This window comes from Desmodus rotundus, chromosome 3 (genome assembly GCF_022682495.2).
Source record: "Desmodus rotundus isolate HL8 chromosome 3, HLdesRot8A.1, whole genome shotgun sequence".
Taxonomy (NCBI): Eukaryota; Metazoa; Chordata; class Mammalia; order Chiroptera; family Phyllostomidae; genus Desmodus; species Desmodus rotundus.
Window position 1 is genome coordinate 5,310,688 of NC_071389.1, and position 20,387 is coordinate 5,331,074.

Consider the following 20,387-nt stretch of genomic DNA (forward strand, 5'->3'; position numbering starts at 1 on the left):
AATAAGAGAAGAAAACCGAGCACCCTGCAAGCTGGTGAAGGAAGTATTTTTGGAACTGCGTCCTTTAACGCCTCTCAGTTCATATCTTGAATGCATGGAAATTATTCAGAGCACATGTGCTTTTGTGCAGTTTTTTACGGGACTAAACCACAATAGAACATGTCGATTTGTTGATTTGTACGCGTCCATTTATCAACAAACTTTTACAATGCAAGTCAGTCAGAAATCCAGTTATGCAAAAACATACAGGCCACTGTTTCCTAAAATTCCCTATTTCACAGCGTTATCAGAAAATACAGGCCAGGTCAGCCCTTTTCTTTATCAACAATACATTGGTCTTGGGTTAAAATAGGACAGGGCGCTGTCCTGAATCGTAACCTAATAGTCCAGTGGTAATTTCCAAGTCCTGTGTGTGTTTTTGGTCTGCTGACCTTCATCCACAATGGAGAACTTTATCATCTACAGTTCAGAAAAGGCCACACAGCATGCAAGACCCGTCGATGTCACTGCGAAGGTCCTAACAGCTGTTACCCAAAGGGCTGCCGCACGCTGATAGAACTGTCTAAAAAATCCATGGCAGCTAGTCAGAAAAAGCACGATTCTGTCCTTACTCCCGTTTCCTCTTTATTACCTACATTCTTACAACATTAGTAATAGCAAGACAAATGCATTTACATGGCTCCTACGTGATTGATAAAGTGTTGTAACATTTTTCATAATAAACAGAGAAAAGTAAACAGTTCACTTTTACTTTGCCACTGAGTCTCTCAAGAAGCATATTTATGCCCTGGCTGGTGTGGCTCAGGGGACTGAGTGCCAGCCTGAGAATCAAAGGGTTGCTGGTTCGATTCCTAGTCAGGGCACATGCCTGGGTTGCGGGCTAGGTCCCCAGCAGGGGGCATGCGAGAGGCAACCACACTCTGATGTTTCTCTCCCTCTCTTACTCCCTCCCTTTCCCTCTGTTAATAAATATATAAAATTTTTTTAAAAAGCATATTTATATAAGACAGAGGAGAATTAATATGACAACGAGGGAGCAGAAGTCCAGGGCTGGGAAGATGAGAAGGCAGAAGAAAAGCACATGCTTCCCCAAGTTATTCTGGGTGTCTGCACCCCAGGGCACTGAAAAACCATGAAGGAATCGCCAGCCCGCATTATGGCTGATCTTTAAGGGCCATGCCAAGCATCCAACACCTGGTTCCGAAAGGAAAGGACACTTCTATGGTTTTGGCTCTGACCATGGACAGAATTCTAGACTGGTTTTGGTGCCTTTAGAGATGGAGAAGAAATCACAGAGGGCTGGCGACATCTTCACAAGAACAGGGCATCCAAACATTTTCTTTCCCGAGGGTAACTCGGAAAGTCACGGGGAAGCTGGAGCCAGGTCTGCGCAACTCATGAGGCGCCAGCACCGGCCGGCACCCGAAGCAGCGCAGCTCAGCTGAGACTCCAGCGACCGTGCGCTGCACGGCAGCACCGCCTGTCCTGTGACAAGACGGGAGAGGGAGACTGGGTGAAAATAAAGATGGGCGGCCCACATCCATTTAAGGACCACCCAAGAGGTCCCTGAATAATGGACCCTGAAGCCTGGAACGGTCTCCCGTGCCCTTTGGAAGGCTCAAACTTGGATGGGTCTCTTCAACGTTCACACCAAACTGGAGGGCGACATGAAGGGATGGGGTGTGGGGTCAGGACTCAGAATCACTTGGCGGAAGGGAGTGGCGGGTCACGCGTGGCGAGATAAAGCGCAGCAAAGACGAGTCGAGACCCGCACTAGGACAAAGCCTCGGGTTAGGAGGTGAGAAGCTTGGTTGCACCCCAACGTGGCGGGAGGACCTGGGGGTTCGGGGGAAATAACTTCGGTCTGATGTGGCGGCCAGAAGCTTCGAGCCCCAGGCAAATGGGACTCTGCTCCCGTGCAGGACTCTGTGAAACCTCCGCCCACCTGAAAAGCGCCACCTGAACCACGGAGCACATGGGGAGAAAGACCGCGGGCCGGCAGGCAGATTTGGGGATCAGAGACAGAAGACCCAGAACAGCCAGCTCAATATTGAGGGACAAGGACAAAATGTACACAGAGCTACAGTAATCAACCAGTGAGGCACCGACGCACAGGTCAGCGGAATGGAACAGGGGTCCCAGAAACAGACCCACAAACGCAGCCCACCCCCTGATCCCTGACAAAGCAGCAAAGGCAGCCCAGTGGAGCAGAGGCTCTTCAACAAGCGGTGCTGGACACTGGACAGCCACATGCAAAGCCCGAGCCCAGACACAGACCTTGCGTCCTTCACAAAATCAACTCCGAAGGGACACAGGCCTGAACGTGACACGCAAAAAACTACACGACACCTAGAAGGTAACACAGGATAAAGCCTGGATGACACAGGTATGGCGGTGACTTTTTAGATACAACACCAAAGGCACCCAATCTGTGACAGAAATAAATGATAAGCTGGACTTAGTTAAATTAAAAATTTCTGCTCTACAAAAGGAATTAGAACAGGGGTGTCAAACTCATCTTCACCGGGGGCCACATCAGCCTCACAGTTGCCTTCCAAGGGCTGCATGTAATGTAGGACTGTGTACATGTAGCTGCTCCTTCACTAGGGGCACGGAGCTCAGTGCTGCTGCCGGGTAGAAACAAGGTGCCGGGCCGGATAAAACAAGGTGGGGGGCCGGACTCGGCGTGTGGGCCTTGTGTTTGCCACCTGTGCACTAGAAGACAACCATAAACTGGGAGAAAATATTTGCAAGAGATACATCCGACGAACGGCTGTCATCCAAAATGTACAAAGAACTCAGTAATAAGAAAGCAACCAGACACCTCATCAAAGGAGATACATAGCCCTGGCCAGCGTGGCTCAGCTTGTTGGACGTCATCTGGCAAACTGAAGGGTTTCAAGTTCAACTCCTGGTCAGGGCACATGCCTGGGTTGCAGGTTTGGTTCCCAGTCAGGGCGTGTACGAAAACACCACCAATCAATGTTTCTCTCTCACATCAATGTTTCTCTCCTTCTCTTTCCCCTTCCCTTCCCCTCACTCTGAAATCAATAAGCACGTCCTCAAATTAGAACTCAAAAAAAGAAAAGTCAAAGAAAAAGGAAGATATGAGTACAGATGGAAGAATGTGCAACATCATATGTCATTAAGGAAACGCAAATTAAAACAATACCATCCACCCCTACCGGAATGGCCCAAACGCGAAACCCTGCCGACCCCAAAGGCCGGGAGGGTGTGGAACGACGGCTCGCACGCACTCTGGGCATGCAGAGGCACAGCCACTTTACAAGACAGTCGAGCAGCTTCTTGCAGAAAGAAACAGACTCTTATCATATGATCCAGCAATCATGCTCCTTGGTATTTACCCAAATGAGTGGAAAACTTATGTCCACACAAAATCCTGCATATGGATGTTTATAGCAGCTTCGCTCATATTGCCAAAGCTTGGGAGAAACCAAGACGGCCCCCCGGAGGTGAAGAGACAATCTGCGGTCCCCCCAGACAGTGGGGTGCCACTTGGGGATGGAGGGAAACGAGCTGTCAAGCCCTGAGGAGCCCTGGAGGGAACCTGAGTGCAGAACGCTGAGTGGAAGAAACGGGCCTGAGCGGCTCCGTGCTGTGTGATTCCGACAGCACGGTGTTCCGGAACACGCGAAACTATGGAGACGGAAAAAGGATAGGTGGTCGCCAGGGGCAGAAGGGAGGGAGGGGGGAGCAGACGCAACAAGAGTCGTCTTAGGGCAGTGAAAGTACCCTGTACAAAGCCGCAACGGTGGGTGCACGCCGAACACCTGTCCGAGCCCAGAGAACGTCGGGCACTAAGAGTGAACGCGGAGGGGAACCGGGGACTGCGGTGACGGTGCTGTCCAGGCAGGTCCTCGGCTGCAGTGAACGTACCACTGTGGTGCCGTGTCACCCGTGGGGGGAGGCCGTGCCTGTGTGGGGACCGGGGTGCGTGGAAACTCTCTGTGCTTTCCACCCAATTCTGCTATGACCCTAAAACCACTCTAAAAAAATGAAGTTTATTAAATTTTAAAAAAGCTATGTCCATTTTGTGCAACGTGAATTGCACCTCACATTTTAAAAAGGAGGGAATTATGTGGAATTGAGTTCATAAAACAGCAAACACACAATGTCTACTATGTTCCAAACACTTACCAAACCGGTTTGCTCCTCCTGACAACCCGACAAGACAGCTACTTCTCCCCTCCTTTTACAGATGGAGAAACTGAGGCACGGATTAAGTAGCCTGTTCAACAGCACACAGCAAGTGAACGGCAGAGCTGGGATTTGAACCTTACAGTTCGGCTCCAGAGTCCCTGTTCTCAACCATCCCACCCCGTTTCCACGGTGCCAGCCTTGAGTCTGTGGGGAGCCGCCACCCTGCAAGGTGAAAGGGGGTCCCGGATGAGATGCGCTCCAGCAGAGGGCGCTCACTGAGTGCAGTGTTGGCTGCAGAGGGAACCCCAGATGTGGCACTAGCTGTTTCTAAATCTCTTGCCGGATCCCCAACTGTGCCTTGAGCAGTGTGCAAATTTCTGAGACAGTCCCGTGAAAAGTGCTACAAGATTAAAAAGAATGTATGTTAATACAATGTATCCTTTCTCCAGAACTTTTAAAATGCCTCTCTGATTTTATAATCTTTCCTAGTTATCGTTTCTGAATATTATTTACTACAGAAGACACAGGGTTAAAGACACTCTCGGCTGGTCTCTGCTGTATTCCTGCTTTCCATATTCTGAGCTACAAAAATATCATACTGACAATAATAACTACTTAATCATTTCCTCTTTGGTAAATGGGCTTATTGAGCTAAATGACATCTAAAATCCCTTCCATTTCTAAAATTCTAGCCATATAATTCAGAAGCTGATTTTCTAAAGATAGACTAGCAGATTTTTTAAGTTTTGGGGTTTGAAAGTACTTAGCATTCTAATGTAATGACATATAAGTAACCAGAAATTATTTCAAGGGAAGACAAACTGCCAGAATCTAAAAGCACAGGGAAGGACTTCACCCTAAAAGGGGAGAAGGGTTACAACGAGGTGGCCTCCCCAGGGGAAACTGGAGTTGTGGAACGTAGGGAGCCAAGAGCTGGATCCCAGGCAAACCGCCGCGAAGCAAACACACACACACACACACACACACACACACACACGACCGGTCCCCACGAAGGCAAACAGGACAGGTGCAAGTCCAGGCACAACTTACTCCGATTCTGAGAAAATGCCCAACGATCTTTCGGGAAAGCTAAGCAAACAGCAGTACGGGCTTCTCTTATTGTGGAAGTCACCAAAAGCATCTTTACGATGAAAGCAGCCATTTAAAGGTCTCACAAGGGCCATCTCATGACGGGGGGCGGGGGGGGGGGGAGCAAAGATGGTAATCTTAAAAAAAAGGCTTGATTTTTTTTTTCTAGATTTCATGCTACAGAAAATACTACTACAGGAAGTATATGCTACCAAAGAATAAGCTCTAATAAACCTGACTTTAATGTCTACTATGCTTTTTCATCTATTCCTGCCTTCTTCCCCATTAAGAATGTATCCTTTAATAAAATGAAAAAGGAAACCAAAACACACAGGGAGGGCACTGCCGGCCCCCTCAAGGCCCCTCCCTGGCGGCAGCAGGGTGCAATGCACGCATAGGCAGACCCAGGTCTAGACGGGGGGCCAGGTAAGTACAGTGAACTCTGATTTCTGACTTTCTTTTTCTTTCTTCAGTAAGTCACTCGAAGGCTTCCCTCTGCTACTTCGGCCTTCATCTAGAAGCCAATCACTGGTGCCACAGCCCCTGCCCAACTGCTGCCGACAGCAATAGTTACCAGAGCATGGCCTGAGGACTCTGGGGTCCCCAAGGCCCCATCAGGGGTCCACAGAGCCCTCCCTTTCCTGCTGCGTATCTGTTTGAGGCCGAACTTTCTTCATCTACTCCAACGAAACAACAGATCGTTTCTCAGGCTTTTGGCTGAGATCAAGTGCAGCAACAGGCTGACTACAGAATCCCCGCTGTCTTCTCCTAAACCTTAGCGGGAATGCAAGACAATGCCAGTCTTCTTCTTATATTGCTTTTTGTTTTGGAAAATGTAGTTACTTTTCAGCTAAAGTACATTGTTACCATCAAATGGGTTTATTACTGCTATTTTAAATAAGTTAGAAACTATTTTAACGGGGTCTCAGTTTCACTTCTAATCGAGCCCACGCAGACACAGCCCTCTACGGCCGTCAGTGACCTCCGACAGCACAGGGGTCCTGGCACCAAAGGGTCCGGGAACCCAGCGGACCCCACCACATCCCTCTGACGGATTGTCACGCCCACCACACCCGGGACAAAAGATTAGTGAATGACATCAAGAACATTATAAACGCCCTGTATAAAAGGAATTCTTTCTGTTTAAAACTTTGTATGGATACATTTTTATTTATCTACGCGGGGAAAACATCTAGAGACACACAAGCGTGTTAGGACTGGTGGTCTCAGTGAAGCAGTATCTGAGGCCGTCTTAACATCCTCGTTTTTGCTCTGAACTGTACTTTCCTTTTGCTACGGTGAGGAGAGGGGAGACGCCCGGAGCAGCGCGTCCCGGAACACGGGTGCCCGAGGCACTGCAGAAAGGGTTCAGGGCCGGGTTAGTGGCAGGGATGCTGGTTACTCCCCACTCAGCAATCCTCCAACATGGGCGCATCAGTGCACTGAGGGAGTATTCTGCAAAAGGGTGAGCTGTCCCTGTCCAGATGGACAGTCCCCATGCAGGGGCTGCACAGCCTCCCGCACCCCACTTCCCAGGACCTGGCACCTGCCCCCCCCCACCCCCCTGTCTGCTCCCTCCTGCTTCCTTCCTGTTCCAGAGCACAGCGAACAGGCCACGCCGCCCCCTCTTCTCAGGCTGGGTCACTCAGGAGCCCTCGTGGGCTCCTCCCTCCTTCCCAGCCTCTCTGTCTCTTCATTCCAAGTGCGAGCCAAGAGGTGCCTGACCATGGGTGGTACCCCCAAAATTTTTAAAGCCCCTCTTCTACTTCAAGGCCCACTTACCCCAAAATTGTAACAAGCACTTCGTTGTCGTCGGCGTGTATAACTAACGACAGAGTGACGGGGTGTGTGCTGTGTTACTGCAAATCTGCTGGATTTTCCCACAATCACTTTTGGAGCCTAAACAATTTGTAACAATGTTTCCAGGGGAAAACAATTCGAGTACCAAGTTGAATTCTTACTAGATCAATATGAATTGCTCTTTCAGGGCACCTGGGAACCTAAAATGGGTCCCAGGAAACGATTCAAGACAGAGCTGGGTTAGGGTAGCTGAGTGGAGGTGGTGACGGAATCTCACCCAGGGGTGAGTGTGCTTTACCCAGGGCAACGGAACCAGAGGGTGAAGAGCTAGACCGTGCCTGAGCTCCAGGAGAACAGACCTCAATCCGCCCGGGGTTAACTTTTGTTCGCCGCTCTGGAGGGTTTCTCAGGGGTTGGGGTTCCGCCCCTGCCCACTGCACCAGCCTGCCTCAGTTTACCTGTCTATGCTCAGGTCTCCAACAGATAAGAAGGCAGAGCCAAGACTGCTCTATTTCAAGACAAGGCTTTTGCCCCCAATCCCTTTCTGCTCCCCTGCACCACTCAGCTGAACTGCTAGATAAAACAGAAACTTCGGGAAACCCTTTTAGCTTTCTCCCTTCAGGCCTAACCAACCAAAACCTGCCCTCATGGCCTGTATTTGCTGTCTCAGTGCCCCCCGGCTTCTCTCTGTCCATCAGCACCGGAAACCATATCCATATATACTTAATAAGAAAAACATTCAGTGAAGGCATACTTTATGCATTACTTTTTAAAAATAGTAAAAAAAACAAATCTCAAACCTTTCAAGAATACTCAGAAATAATAATTCTAGAAATAAGTGGGGTTAAGAAAGTTTATCAACTGAAAAAGCAACTATGTATTACTTACTGGCATTTCATCAAACAAATATTAACATTAGTTCTTATTAACACAAGTCATCATTAGGGAGAAAACTCTATTAAGAAACTATCTCATTGGTACTTGCTCCTCCAGTTATTAAAGGTTTAAAAACGTCAGATTTCATATAAAGAAGCACTTATGTAATTCTCTATCCTAGGCTTTGAATATTTAGAAGGTGCTTATTAGTTGCTTCTTTTAATTAAGCAAAAGAAGACTTCATACACTTAGGAGTGGACTTTTTAAACTGTTGCCAAATGAAAATGCTTTATTCAGGAATCATGGGCAGATATGAATGGATAGTTACAAACAACTCAGAAGCAAGATCAGAAATATAAAGCCGCCTCAGGGCTTTGTAACCCAGGCTGCGGGCCAGGGAGCTGGCCTGCCGTCCACACAGCACTAGTAACTGAGGCACTCAGGTACCAAGGACGGCTGCTGCCCCCATGCAGTCCCCACACCGTTCCTTCAGTAACTGGGGCCCAAAGGGAACGGGCACCAGGGAGAAAATGAAACTCAAGCCAGTGCATTTTGCTTACTAGCTCTTCAGACAAATGTTTGAAATGCATGACCAAAAAAAAAAAAAAAAAAAAGGTTGGGGATTATCAGAGAACTTTAATTAGTTCTGTTATTCTTGTTACTAATTCCATAAGCAACAGGAAACTGGCTTGAATTAGGGCATTTGAAAGGTGCACATAACCTGCTAGAAGCGAAGGCTTTAATCCCCCCGATCAAAAGCGAGCCTCCACCTCCCCACGGGACCAGCTCACAGGGTCTACTGCGAATCTGCGCAGCCTGTTCCTGTTCTTCGTTAGGTGCCGGGGGACAGAGATGAGTACGCAGCCTCCACCCAGAGGCCACCAGAGAACACAAGTCTTCCGGTGAGGGGAGGTGCCCCCAGGGGGCTGCGCATCAGCTGGCTCACCAGTAAGGGCCCCCCACCCCCAGGACCAAGGGCTCTGGCTGAAACCTCAGGGCCAGGCCCACATTCTGACTGAGAACACTCTGCAGTAGTGAGTCTATCAATACCCAGGGCCAGTTTACCAGGTGCGATGGGCCATGTGCTTGGTATGATGCTACTGCCCTCCTGAAATTCCCAAGCTCTGAACAAAGGGCCCTGAACTCTGAGTCCGCCCTCGGCCGCATGTATTACGCAGCTGGCGCTATCAATACGCATCATGAGCTACATCTGAAATACGCAAAAGTGCACGTGACTGGGTTCCGCATTTAAGATGAAATAAATTATGCTCTTTAAAGGCCACTTAATAGACAAGCTTATACAAATCATTCTTAAGTTTTACATACTTCAATTTAAGTTTATGACATTCCATTTTTTTCCCTTGGCGGTCTTTAAAATGAAAGTACTACATCATATAAGAAAAAATTCTGCAGTATTAGGAAGAGCCCAGAATAAGTATGTCTTTGTTAGACTTTAAGTAGGTATTAAACAAAGATGACATTCATTCCTACTGAGGTTTAAAATTCACTTTGAATCTAAAGACATATTTCTTTCTTTTCTTAAAAAAGATTTTATTTTATTTTTAGAGAGGGGAAGTAGGGGAGAAAGAGAAGAAGAGAAACATCAATGTGTGGTTGCCCCTCACACGCCCCCTACTGGGGACCTGGCTTGCAACCCAGGCATGTGCCCTGACTGAGAATTGAACCGGTGACCCTTTGGTTCACAGGCCAACGCTCAATCCACTGAGCCACACCAGCCAGAGCTAAAGATACACTTCTACGTGTTTTATACTATGACTGAAGATTGGGCGAGTAACAAAAGAGTAAATTAAAGAATAAAAATCAAAGAACCAGACAAATAACATACTTTAACAAAGCGCACGTTTTAGCCAATTAGCAGAATGAGAATTTAATAAAGAAATGTCAGCCCTGGCTGGTGTGGCTCAGGGGATTGAGTACTGGTTGGTGGACCGAAGGGTTGCTGGTTCGATTCCCAGTCGGGAAACATGCCTGGATTTCGGGCCATGTCCCCAGGTGGGAGCATCCAAGAGGAAACAGATTGATGTATCTCTCACACATCATGTTTCTCTCCTATTTCTCTCCCCTCTCTCTATAAATAAATAATATTTTTTTAAAGAGAAATGTCATTTTCTAGACCAGTTGTAGTTTCGGAATTCTAGTGATTCTCCCAGTCCCTTTCATAAAGGTAAACCATGATGCAGAACCCAGTTAGTCTGTGTGTCACTAGGCTTGTCCCCACTCAGTCTGTGGCAATGGGCAGATCTGAGCCCGAAGTTAGGGCCTGGGGGGGACAGATGCTGGACTGCTGCTGCCGTTCTTAAAGTGACAGGTGGTGACAACAAAGAGCTGCAGGAATGGACGCCACCAAGGATCTGCAGGGTTGATTAAGATTTGGTCCCAAAGAAAGCAACCTCAGGCTCGGTGTTCCGGGGAAAAGTGTCGCTTCATGTGCTTGCAAGTGCCGGGCTGAGCGGCCAGCGGGCGGGGACAGGTGAAGACAGGTCCGTCTGACAGGGACGGCTGCGGACGTGTGGCAGGCAGACCCCTCAAAGCTCCTTTCAACCCCGGGTCTGAGGGCCTGGGGAGAAGCGACATGGGGGAGGGGGGGTGCGTGGCAAAGGAAGAAGCTGGGTGGAGAAAACGCCAGCTTGTCCCCAGAGCAGGAAAGAAATCAGCGACTTAACAGTCCAGTAAGAGAACTCTCTGACAGCTGCGAAGTAGGAATCTGACCAGAAAGAGGCTCCTGGAGTCACTAGCATGGGGGGCAAGTGTGAATGCAGGGTGGAGCGGCCGCTTTGGAAAACAGTCTGGCAGCTCCTGGGAACGCCGGACTTGGAGCTGTCACAAGACCCAATGCCACCTTCCTAGGTGTCTACCCGAGAGAAGGGAAGATGGGCATCCACACCAGAACCCGCACGTGTGTGCGCAGGGCAGCCAGAGGGGGGCCGCTCTGTCCGTCCAGTGGTCAGCACACAGCAGGACCGCGTGGTGCGTCCACCCGACGGAGCTCCAACAGGCCCGATGGAGCACTGCCCGGGCCTGTCCAGGCTGCTGTAACAACCCAACACACGCCGAATGGCTTAGACAACAGGAATGCACTTCTCACATTCTGGAAGCTGGACCCAAGATCACAGTGCCAGCAAATTTGGCGTCTGGTGAGGGCCCACTTGCTGGTTCCCGGGCAGCCATCTTCCTTCCTCACCCCGTGGAAGTGGCGAGGGAGGTCACTGAGGTCTCCTTTATCAGGGGCACTGCTCCGATCCATGCGGGCTCTGCCCTGGTGACCTAGCCCCTTCCTCAAAGTCACACCTCCAAATACGATGACATCAGTCCCCTGGCTGGTGTGGCTTAGTGGATTGAGCACCTGCCTGCAGACCAAAAGGTTGCCGGTTCAATTCCCAGTCAGGGCTTATGCCTGCGCTGGGGGCCAGCAAGAGGCAACGATAGATGTTTTTCTTGCTCTTATTCTCCCTCCATTCCCTTCTCTAAAGATAAATAAATAAAACCTATTTTTTTAATCATTAAAGACCTTATCCAAAAATAAAAAATATTTTACTGTCTTAGAAAGCAATAAAAATATGTCAATCCTTTTTTGCTTCTTGAAATTTTAACATCACTCAGGTTCTTCATTTTAAACATTAAAAGTTGGTTTAATAAACTTAACCAAGTCCCAAAAGTAGTTCATGGAATTACAGGATTTTCTAATTTCATGCAAAAATAATATTATCACATGTCATTAAAATCTCACTTTTTGGCCATATTTGTCATATCTAAAACTGAATTTTGTTTTTGCTCAAAAATAAATAGTATTGACACACTTCTAAAACTTCCTTTTGAAAATGAATTACTATGAACTGCCTGGTTTTATGTTTTTCCTCCTAAAAGTAGTACACAGGCAGAAGACTTTAACTGAAGATTCCAGTTAATCGGTCACAGCTCTTAAATCAAAATACATTCAGAACTATTAATATTTTATTATTTCTTCAGCAGTTATAGGCCTCCTGTATGAAATAAATGACATTTACTTTAACAATAAAAATGTTAGATTAAGCATAATATTGAAGTCTATATTCGAGTGACTTTTTTCCTCAAAGTTCCTTCTGAAGAACAAGGTAATAAAATAAGAAACCATTTTCTAAAAAGGCCAAGAATTAGTGTTGTTTTAAATGGACTGAAAGTGGCGGCCGCAAAGCTTCAGCCTTCCCAAGCTGCTGCAGCTTTTGATGATCCAATGTCCCTGACACTGAAATCAATGGAAGGGTCCTGAAAAATTATCTACTAATGAATTTTGATACCCATGTCGCAGAATTTAAGTTGTTTATGGTCTGTAATGCTTTTTTCAGTACATAATATGTATCTGTCAGGTGAAAGCAGGATACAACCGCCCACAAAACAAACCAAACCCCCTTCCACCCTGGGGCATCCATGCTGGTGAGAAAGAGGATTAACAAAGTAACAGGAGAGGGTGTCAGAGTAAGCACTGAGGCAAAGGGGAAAAGGGGGAGGGTAGGACTCAAGGGTTGGGGGAGAGAGACTGATACCGTCAACCAGTACCGGAGAAGAGGCCTCCCTGAGCAGCCCCCGCACACACGGTCAGTGTTGTTTATTCGGCTTTGCAGTGCGTTCTACCAAGGCGGTTGGGTTTGTTTTCTTTTTTAATATTCATAGAAGCTTTCTATTTTCTCTATTTCAATTTTCTATTCCTCCTTAATTGATGGACTGGAGAGAGGGAAGGCAGCCCCAAATACACCAAAGATATTTCTTCTAATATTTTGGTTTACTTTATGTTTTTGGAGACCTATAGCTACAATTAAAGTGAAATATGGGTTCTTCCATAAAACAACTAATTAACAGTCAAAATGCAATTTAGGTCACAAAATCTAACATTCTCGGTAGCAACTTCTACGTGATCTTTATCCCATTAATATTTATTAGAGGTAGCCAGAGAACAAACAACAGTTCCTAATGTCATACTGTCTTGCAGCGGTAAAAAAATTATTTGAAGCGATCATCTTTTAAAATAAGCCCACAGAATGTGTCTCTACAAGTTGTATATTTACACAGAAAATTCACTTGTAACATTTCAAAATGAAATTGTACTATCATCATTTCATTCAGTAGTAACGAGGCATTTTCTAATTTGCAAGCTGAAGAAAAAATAACAAATGCAACCAAGTAACTAATGTTGAAAAACGTGTTTTTATTTTGAAGACTAAGAATTCTTAAGCACGATAAATGCACCAAGAAAAGCTTAGAGAAAGTTAGCAAATTACAAAGGCCTCAAGTCGTCTTTCACATAAGATTCCTGCTAGTGCGTCATAATGAATATATTTGACATTGAAATGTACATTGTTTAAGTATTTCAATAATGCCAATGGGCTAATTAGCCCATCTGCTAATTCAATAATGAACAGCAAATGTAGGTGAATGAACAAAAAAAAAAGAAAATATGGATTTTAACAGGAAAAGTTATAACTGACTAAACTAAATGCACTTGAATTATTCCCAAAGTGCCCAATCCAAGCACATATTTTAAAAATGTGTTCTTCCCAAGAGAAGGAAAACTTTGACATTTTTGCTTGGATATATTAGCCTTTCAGACTTCCATTTCACATCTGAAAAAAAAAAAACATTTCAAATTTGGCTTAATGTAACTTTTAAAAATCAAATTGCTAGCAATCGGATACTTAGTAACTAAGATCTGAACGTGACAGAGTCAACAGAACGTTAGAATGAAATGAAAGTATTGGAAGCTTCTCATCCTCCGTGTGAAGAAACGTGGCATGAAAGACGCATCCGCCCTTTAATCTGCTAACACCGTAATTCTCTCCGTATGCCAAGCCAAGGAAGAGAAAATGAGAATTTTTTAAAAGCTTGCTAAAGTGAAATATGGCCATTTAATCAGGACTTGCTTCAGTCCTCCTCCCCGAAAAAAAAAACTTTTATTTAAAAAAATCAGAAGAATACATTCAAGTATTCTGTAGACTGCAACTGGATTACTTTGCTCCAAGGCCAAGGAAAGTGGCTGCGACTCCAAGACCCATTCGGAAGCGTGTATCTGCAATGCGTAAGCTTGTCGTTGGCAAGATCCGTCAACATCAGAAATCAGGTAACGTTTAAAAGTGGATGACGGTTACAACAACAAGATAATCAATTCACTAAGAAATTTTTTTTTGGCAACTAACCATAAAATAATTCCGGCCCTAAGGAATCAAGGAGGGCTCTCGTTTCTGTTGCGACCATCGGGGCCCTTGCACGATCTAAAGTACCGTCAGGAAAAGGGGCACCAAGGCGTCGGGGGCGCAGGGGACGAGGATTTCTAAAACACAGGGTGAGACCGCAGTCGTAAACCTCATCACAATCTCACGTTCGGGTGAAAAGGTGGGAGGGGAGCAAGAAGTTCCAGCTTCTGCTTGTTTGCTGAAAGGACCCTGGGAGGAGGAGGGAAGGGGCGAAGATGCGGTGTCCGCGGTGCAGACTCGGGATCTTGGAAAGGGATGCGGAGGAGTGGGCTCTTATGTAAGCAAGCACACACCAGAAATTGTGCGTGCACCCCCCGTCCAATGCACATTCTGAGCACATACACACGTACACAGCATCTCCCCTGGGGGTGCAGCCCCAGCCTGCGGGCGCTGCCGAGGAAGATGGACCGACCCTTCGGCCCGTCTGCACCTCCTCCAAATCCGCGCCGCCAACTCCCGGGACTGCGATGGGGGCGGCCAGGGCCCAGGTGCCCCGCCCGGGATAGAGTCCGGCTTCCCCAGGCGACTGCAGTGCGCGCCCCCGGCCTCCGGCGCCCCGACCCCTCGCGGGACGCCAGGCCCCGACACCCCAGTCCCGACCTGGCTCCTGGCACTCGGCCTTGCGCCGCGACAGGGCCCCGACACTTACCTCGCGCGGCCCCGACCTCGTTGCCGCGCAGCAGCCCGGCCAGCAGCAGCCAGGCGGCCGGGGCTAGCGCGAGCGCGGGGCGGCGCAGCATCTCTCGGGCTCCCGGCGCCGCGGCCGGCCCGAGGCGGGAGCTGCAGGGAGGTGCGCGGGGCGCTGAGCCGGGCTCTGGCGGCCCAAGCCGGCCGCTTCGTACCGCGGCGAGCACCAGGGTCCGCGGGGGAGCGCCGCCGCGACGCCGGGCCGCGCGCTCGGGCCGCGAGCGCCCTCCCGTCCGCAGAGGAAGCGCCTCGCTGGAGGCAGTGGCAGCAACTAAGATGGCGCCGTTGCTCTCTCTCGGGTCCGGCGACGGTACCCGGCTCGGGGCGGGGTGGCGGTGGGCGGGGAGCAGTGGGGAGGGGCGGGGAGGGGCGCGCGGCCGAGGCGCGCGCGGCGGGCCCGGGGAGCGCGCGGGACGCGGGAGGGAGGGCGGGGACTGGGGCGCGCGCGCCTCCGAGGTCGCGGGCGGGAGTCGGCGCGCGCGCCCGCGGGGCGCGCCCGGAGGGTTGGCTCGGGAGTGGCGGGGAGGGCCCCGGAGACTGCTTCCCCGCCCCGGCCGCAGCCGAGCGCATCAGCTCCTCATTCCCCACGCGCGCTCCCAGGCTCCAGAGCCGATACCGGAGCGGCCCGCGGCCCGGGCCTCCCCTTCTGCCCGTGCCACCCCCGCCCGCAAGGAGTGCAGACCCCGCTGGAGGGTCCTGCGTATGGCCCCTGAGCGCCAACACGCTGAGCCCTTCGGGCACGTCGTGGCCCGTCCTCCCAGGACCTCGGTGTCTGCCAAGTGGAGCGGATGAGGGGGAGCTCGCGGAGTCACGATAGGTGTTCAAGGAGAGGAGGTCAGCGAACCGCGCTTTGTAAACAGCGGGGAGCTGCGCTGCACGTGCTGCAGGGGTTCCGGCCCTGCGGGCGCGGGGTGCGGGGCATTGCGGGTCCCAGGGAGGCCGTCCTGAATTTGCAAGGTTTCTCCATTTGCTGAAGAAATCCGTCTCTGGCTTTTTAAAGGTGGCTTCTGTGCTCGCCCCTTCTAGAAGATCTTAGTGTGATGCTAGCTGCCCCCCTTAGAAATGCAGAGACCCAAATGGGTAAAAGAGACGTTCCGGTAGCTCCCTAGAGGGGTCTTGGGTCCTCCCTTTTCCTGTCCAGGGACCCACCCCCCCACCATGCTGGAGAGAAGAACTGGAACAGTCACGGAGGGCTCCTGTGGGCCAGGCCCTGGGAGACATTATTGGATCCTGTTTTGCAGATGAGGAAACTGAGACAGGTGATGACGTCCCCAGCTGAGACAACTACTGTAAAAAGAAAAATTGGCCTGACAGGACGGGTGCATTCAGGAGACACCAACCACAAAAGTTAAATGACAATAAAATGCTAATTGTTCCAGACTGTGCTGGAAGGGCTATCAAAGCCGGTTCACTGCACAAGGATTGTCACACCCGAGAGGGGCTGGCTGGCCAGTGGGCTTGTGGCAACCAGGGTGGGGTGGGGTGCAGGGGGGTGGGCAGCTGTGGAGACTGGGAGGGTGTCACTCCGGTTGTGGAGAGCGGAGCACTGATTTTGGAGAGTCGATTTTGGAGAGTCGTGGGTGAGGAGCCCAAAAAGGCAGCCCGAGGCCAGATTGTGAGGTGCCTTAAGTGACAGCCTGAGGGATTTGGACTTAATCTTACAGGGACGACCCTGAACAGCAGTGTACAAAGGCACGATGTGACTTGAGGGTATCAAACCCATCTGTAATGAATGTGCTCCTCCCTGTCCTTTGTCCCTCAAAGGCATCCTCCACCACAGCCTGAAGATTCCACCTCTGCTTCCCCTGCCACCCCCTCCTCGTCCAGGAGGACTAGACTCCCCTTGGGTGGACCCCTACCAAGGCTCCTGCTTGGCCCCTGCCATCTCCAGGCCACCCCTCCGCTCCTTCCAGCCAGCACAGCACTGCAGAGTCATCCTCTCCAGGCATTGCTGTTACTTCCATCCCTCCCTGGCTCCTAGAGGCTGGCCACCTCATTGGGTCCAGACAGCTCTGCCAGGCTTCCCACCTCTCAGCCCCAGGCCCCACCCAGCTGACCTCAGGGCCTTCTGTCCCCACTATCTGCCTTCAGTTCATTCTTCCCCAGGAACAGCATCACTTGGTACACCCTCCTCCACCTCTGCCCTGAGCCTCAGGTCCTTACAATGCACCCCTCGGCTGCCTCCTCCAGGAAGTCCTCCTGACTATCAACCCTCCCTCCCCAAACCCCACCTGCACTTAACTAGCCGAGACTTGATGATCTGCTACTTTGTGTCCTTTTCCCTTCCCCACTATTGCAGTGGGAAGGACCCAGATGATACAGTCAGACTGCCCAGAATGGGAATTCTGGCTCCTGCTCCTACAGATGACCTTGGACAACTTAGGAACTGTCCGAGTCTTTCCTCACCAATGATACGGGATAACAGTACCTTTTTCCTAATTGTGAGAATTCAGTGAAATGATGCATTTGAAGTGCCTCACAGAGGCTAGTATTCAGTAGCTCTAAACATTTGGCAGTTTCTTTCTCCCTCAGGAGCCTTCTGAGCTCCTAGTGTACTGCTGAGCACACAGTAGGAACTCAATAAAAATCCAGTGATGAACTAAGTGAATTTCTGTGTTTTGTTTTGTTTCTGTTTTTATTGGGGAGATCCTACATCAGAGAGTAAAAGACTGCCCCGTAGGTTCCCAAGGACCTTCGAGATTTACAAAACAAAATCCAAAAGGTATAATCTCAGAACTGCGTTTTTTGAGTCTCCAGGCTGAAGCCAAGAGGGACAGTGTAATGTATTCAGTTCTATTAGAAACACAAACAAAAGCTCTCTGGTGCCTGGAATCCTGATCCCTTTATCTTCTCACCCTCATGGTCCCTTAAAGAAACAAAGAGGCAGATCAAACAGGCCCAGCAGCAGGAGGGCAGGCAGACAGCCGGTGAGCCCAGGGCAACCTGCACACACTGAGATCTGCCCACGGGAGAGGCCGTCCAGCAGCAAGGCTCCACCCGAATGTCTTGGAAGCCAGGGAACCAGTGAACTCCATTTCCGGTTGGCCTGACAATAGCATCGGCCATGCTGGCGCTCTTCAAAGGTCTCCACGTGATGGATTAGTTAATTCTCAAAATGGCCCTGCGAAGGGGGTCGATGCAGACTGGTGCTCTGGTGAGCAGACAGGGGCCTTGCCTCTCTGAGTCCGCCCTGCCAGGGGCCCTGGAGCACCCGGGAGCGAGGCACCACCCAGGCCTGTCCTTAAGGGATACTTACATGTGGGAAGAGAAGGCGGTGGCTTTGTCAGCCAGGCAAGGAAGATGTGAACATTTGAACTCTTGAACGAGCCGTAGCTGGAGAGGACACAGAATATCCAGGGTGCTGCATCTTTTGAAATGAGCCTTGCCGATAACAACAGCCTCTACTAAGCTCATATCATTTATGTCTCCAGCAACACAGCTCCAGAAGGGACTTTTGTTGTTCCAGATTAGAAAAATGGAACATTTGTACAAGAGCTCATTGCTAGGAAGGAGCCCTGGGGTTCGGCTTCATGTCTGCCTGAGCCCCAAAACAGTGCCTCGGCCCTTATGTGAAGTTACATCCCAGATACGGAAAAAACGCCTGGCACAGGACCCCCAGCTGGGAGCCGCACTGTCAGAGGGGGGCTTTGCCACCCTCCGGCTGTACCAGGCCACGGGTGGTGGTCCTCACCCAGACTAAACTTCCTCACCTCTCCTGGAAAACCATCCCTAGTCCCCGTGAGGATGAGGTGAGATCGCGCGCAGGAAAGCTCTGTGCAGGGAAGCCGGGACACTCTCCAGCGGGAGGCGAGCTTGTTGTTCCTGTTAGCGCAGGGAGTCTCTGGCAAGTGCTCACGGAACCCAGCTGGAGGCAGGCAAAGCAGCCATCACAACTGCTCGCCTAACAATGTGTTTGGGAGCAAACCCACTCCAGGGATGCTGGGGAGAAGGCTGGGAGAAATCCGAGGAGAGCCGCTGATTACGACCTCCCGAAAGTACTAAAACCACGGCCCCCAGCAGCACCACCAGGATGTACCTGGAGCCCCGCCAGGCACTGGGTCTGGCCCCATCTCTGCCTTCCAGGGGCCTGGCCAGGTCACTCCATTGCTGTTAGAAGGGGTAATAAAGGATGTGGTTTAGGGCAAGAGTGGTCGGACAGACCTGCGTTCAAATGCGTATCTACCCACTTCCTTCCCTTTTGTAAAATTTTGTTTTTAAAAAGATTTTATTCATTTTATTTTTAGAGAGAGGGGAAGGGAGGGAGAGAAACATTGATGTGTGAGAGATACCTCAATCAGCTGCCTCTCACACACCCCCAATTGGGGACCTGGCTGTAACACGGGCGTGTGCCCTGACTGGGAATCGAACCAGTGATCCTTTGGTTCCCAGGCTGGCACCCAATCCACTGAGCAACACCAGCCAGGGTAATTTAATTTTATTTTATGGTATATTAAATATTTGCATAGTTTCGAAGTCAAATCTAGAAAGCAGGACACTCAGGGAAGTTTAGTTCCATTCCTGTCTCCTCCCCTTAGAGATGACCATGTTGTCTGTTTGGGGCTTATCCTTCCATTGCGAGGTTTATTATTTTTTTAAATACAGCAACTATTTGAATATATTTCCTGCCCCTTTCTTAAATGAAAAGCAGCATATCACACCTGCTGTTCTGCATCTTGCTTTTTTCACTTAATAAAATTTCCCAGAGATGGCTCCACCTCAGTACACAAACAGGCTTCGCTCCTTTTCACAACTGCATAGTATTCCCTTGCATGATATGATATTATGGTATAGTAAGAAGGAGATATATATCCTCCTTGGTTCCTAGCACAAAGCTCCCAAGTTCCTTGGAATTTCCTGGGTGAGTTTTAGGATGGGGGCCAGTCACCAGAAAGACCAAGCCACGATTAGAAGCTTGGCAATTCTGGCCCCACTCCACCCCCAGACTCAGTAAGAGGAGAGCGGCTGGAGGTTGAGTCAATAATCAATCATACCTATGGGATGAATCTTCCATAAAAATCCTTGAACCACAGGATTCGGGGAGCTTCTGGGTCGGTGAACACAGCCACGTGCGGGGCGGGTGATGTGCCCCAGCTGCATGGGACCCTTCCCATGACCTCGACTTATGTGCCTCTTCCTCTGGCTGTCCATTCGTATCCTTTATAATAAACCAGGAGAGGTAAGTAAATTATCAAATTTCGACAAATTATCAAAGTTGAGAAAGGGGTCATGGGAACTCTCGAATTGTAGCCAATTCAGACAGAAGAGTGGGCAACCTGGGGACCCACTACTTGAGGTCGCCATTCGAGTGTCAAAACTAAATGAAGCTGCCAGACAGACGGTGCGCGTAGAGAATCAGAGAATTGCTTGGTGTCGAAACCCCACACCTGCGCTATTGTGAGTAGAGAAACAGTTTTCCTGGTGCGGACATACTAGGGTTGATTCCCTCAGTCCCCTATGGACTGAGGGCATTCTCCAGTCTTCCCTTTTAAAGAGTTTGGTGGCCAGCTTTTCTGTATTTCTGGCCTGTTGTGC

At 49.6% G+C, this 20,387-nt stretch overlaps 1 protein-coding gene and 2 long non-coding RNA genes across 6 annotated transcripts in view; 1 reads left to right on the forward strand and 2 right to left on the reverse strand.

Moving 5' to 3' along the window:
• CLSTN1 (calsyntenin 1) overlaps positions 1 to 15,197 on the reverse strand; it is a 55,374-nt gene extending 40,177 nt beyond the window's left edge. For 3 of the 4 annotated variants that reach the window (XM_053921954.1, XM_053921953.1, XM_053921951.1), the window contains exon 1: positions 14,818 to 15,197. In XM_053921954.1, the coding sequence (XP_053777929.1) occupies positions 14,818 to 14,908 (91 nt within the window). In that variant the 5' untranslated portion in view covers positions 14,909 to 15,197. The remainder of the gene's footprint in view (positions 1 to 14,817) is intronic. The other variant, XM_053921952.2, reaches the window with a different exon arrangement.
• A 194-nt stretch (positions 15,198 to 15,391) lies between these two features.
• Positions 15,392 to 16,235, forward strand: LOC112299421 (uncharacterized). Its single transcript, XR_002974260.3, has 2 exons — positions 15,392 to 15,689; positions 16,097 to 16,235. It is a non-coding gene; the product is annotated as an uncharacterized lncRNA (long non-coding RNA).
• Positions 16,236 to 17,370: 1,135 nt separating this feature from the next.
• LOC139440778 (uncharacterized) lies at positions 17,371 to 18,656 on the reverse strand. Its single transcript, XR_011650941.1, has 3 exons — positions 18,566 to 18,656; positions 18,112 to 18,188; positions 17,371 to 17,976 (listed from the first exon to the last, which is right to left on the reverse strand). It is a non-coding gene; the product is annotated as an uncharacterized lncRNA (long non-coding RNA).
• Positions 18,657 to 20,387: the final 1,731 nt, after the last annotated feature.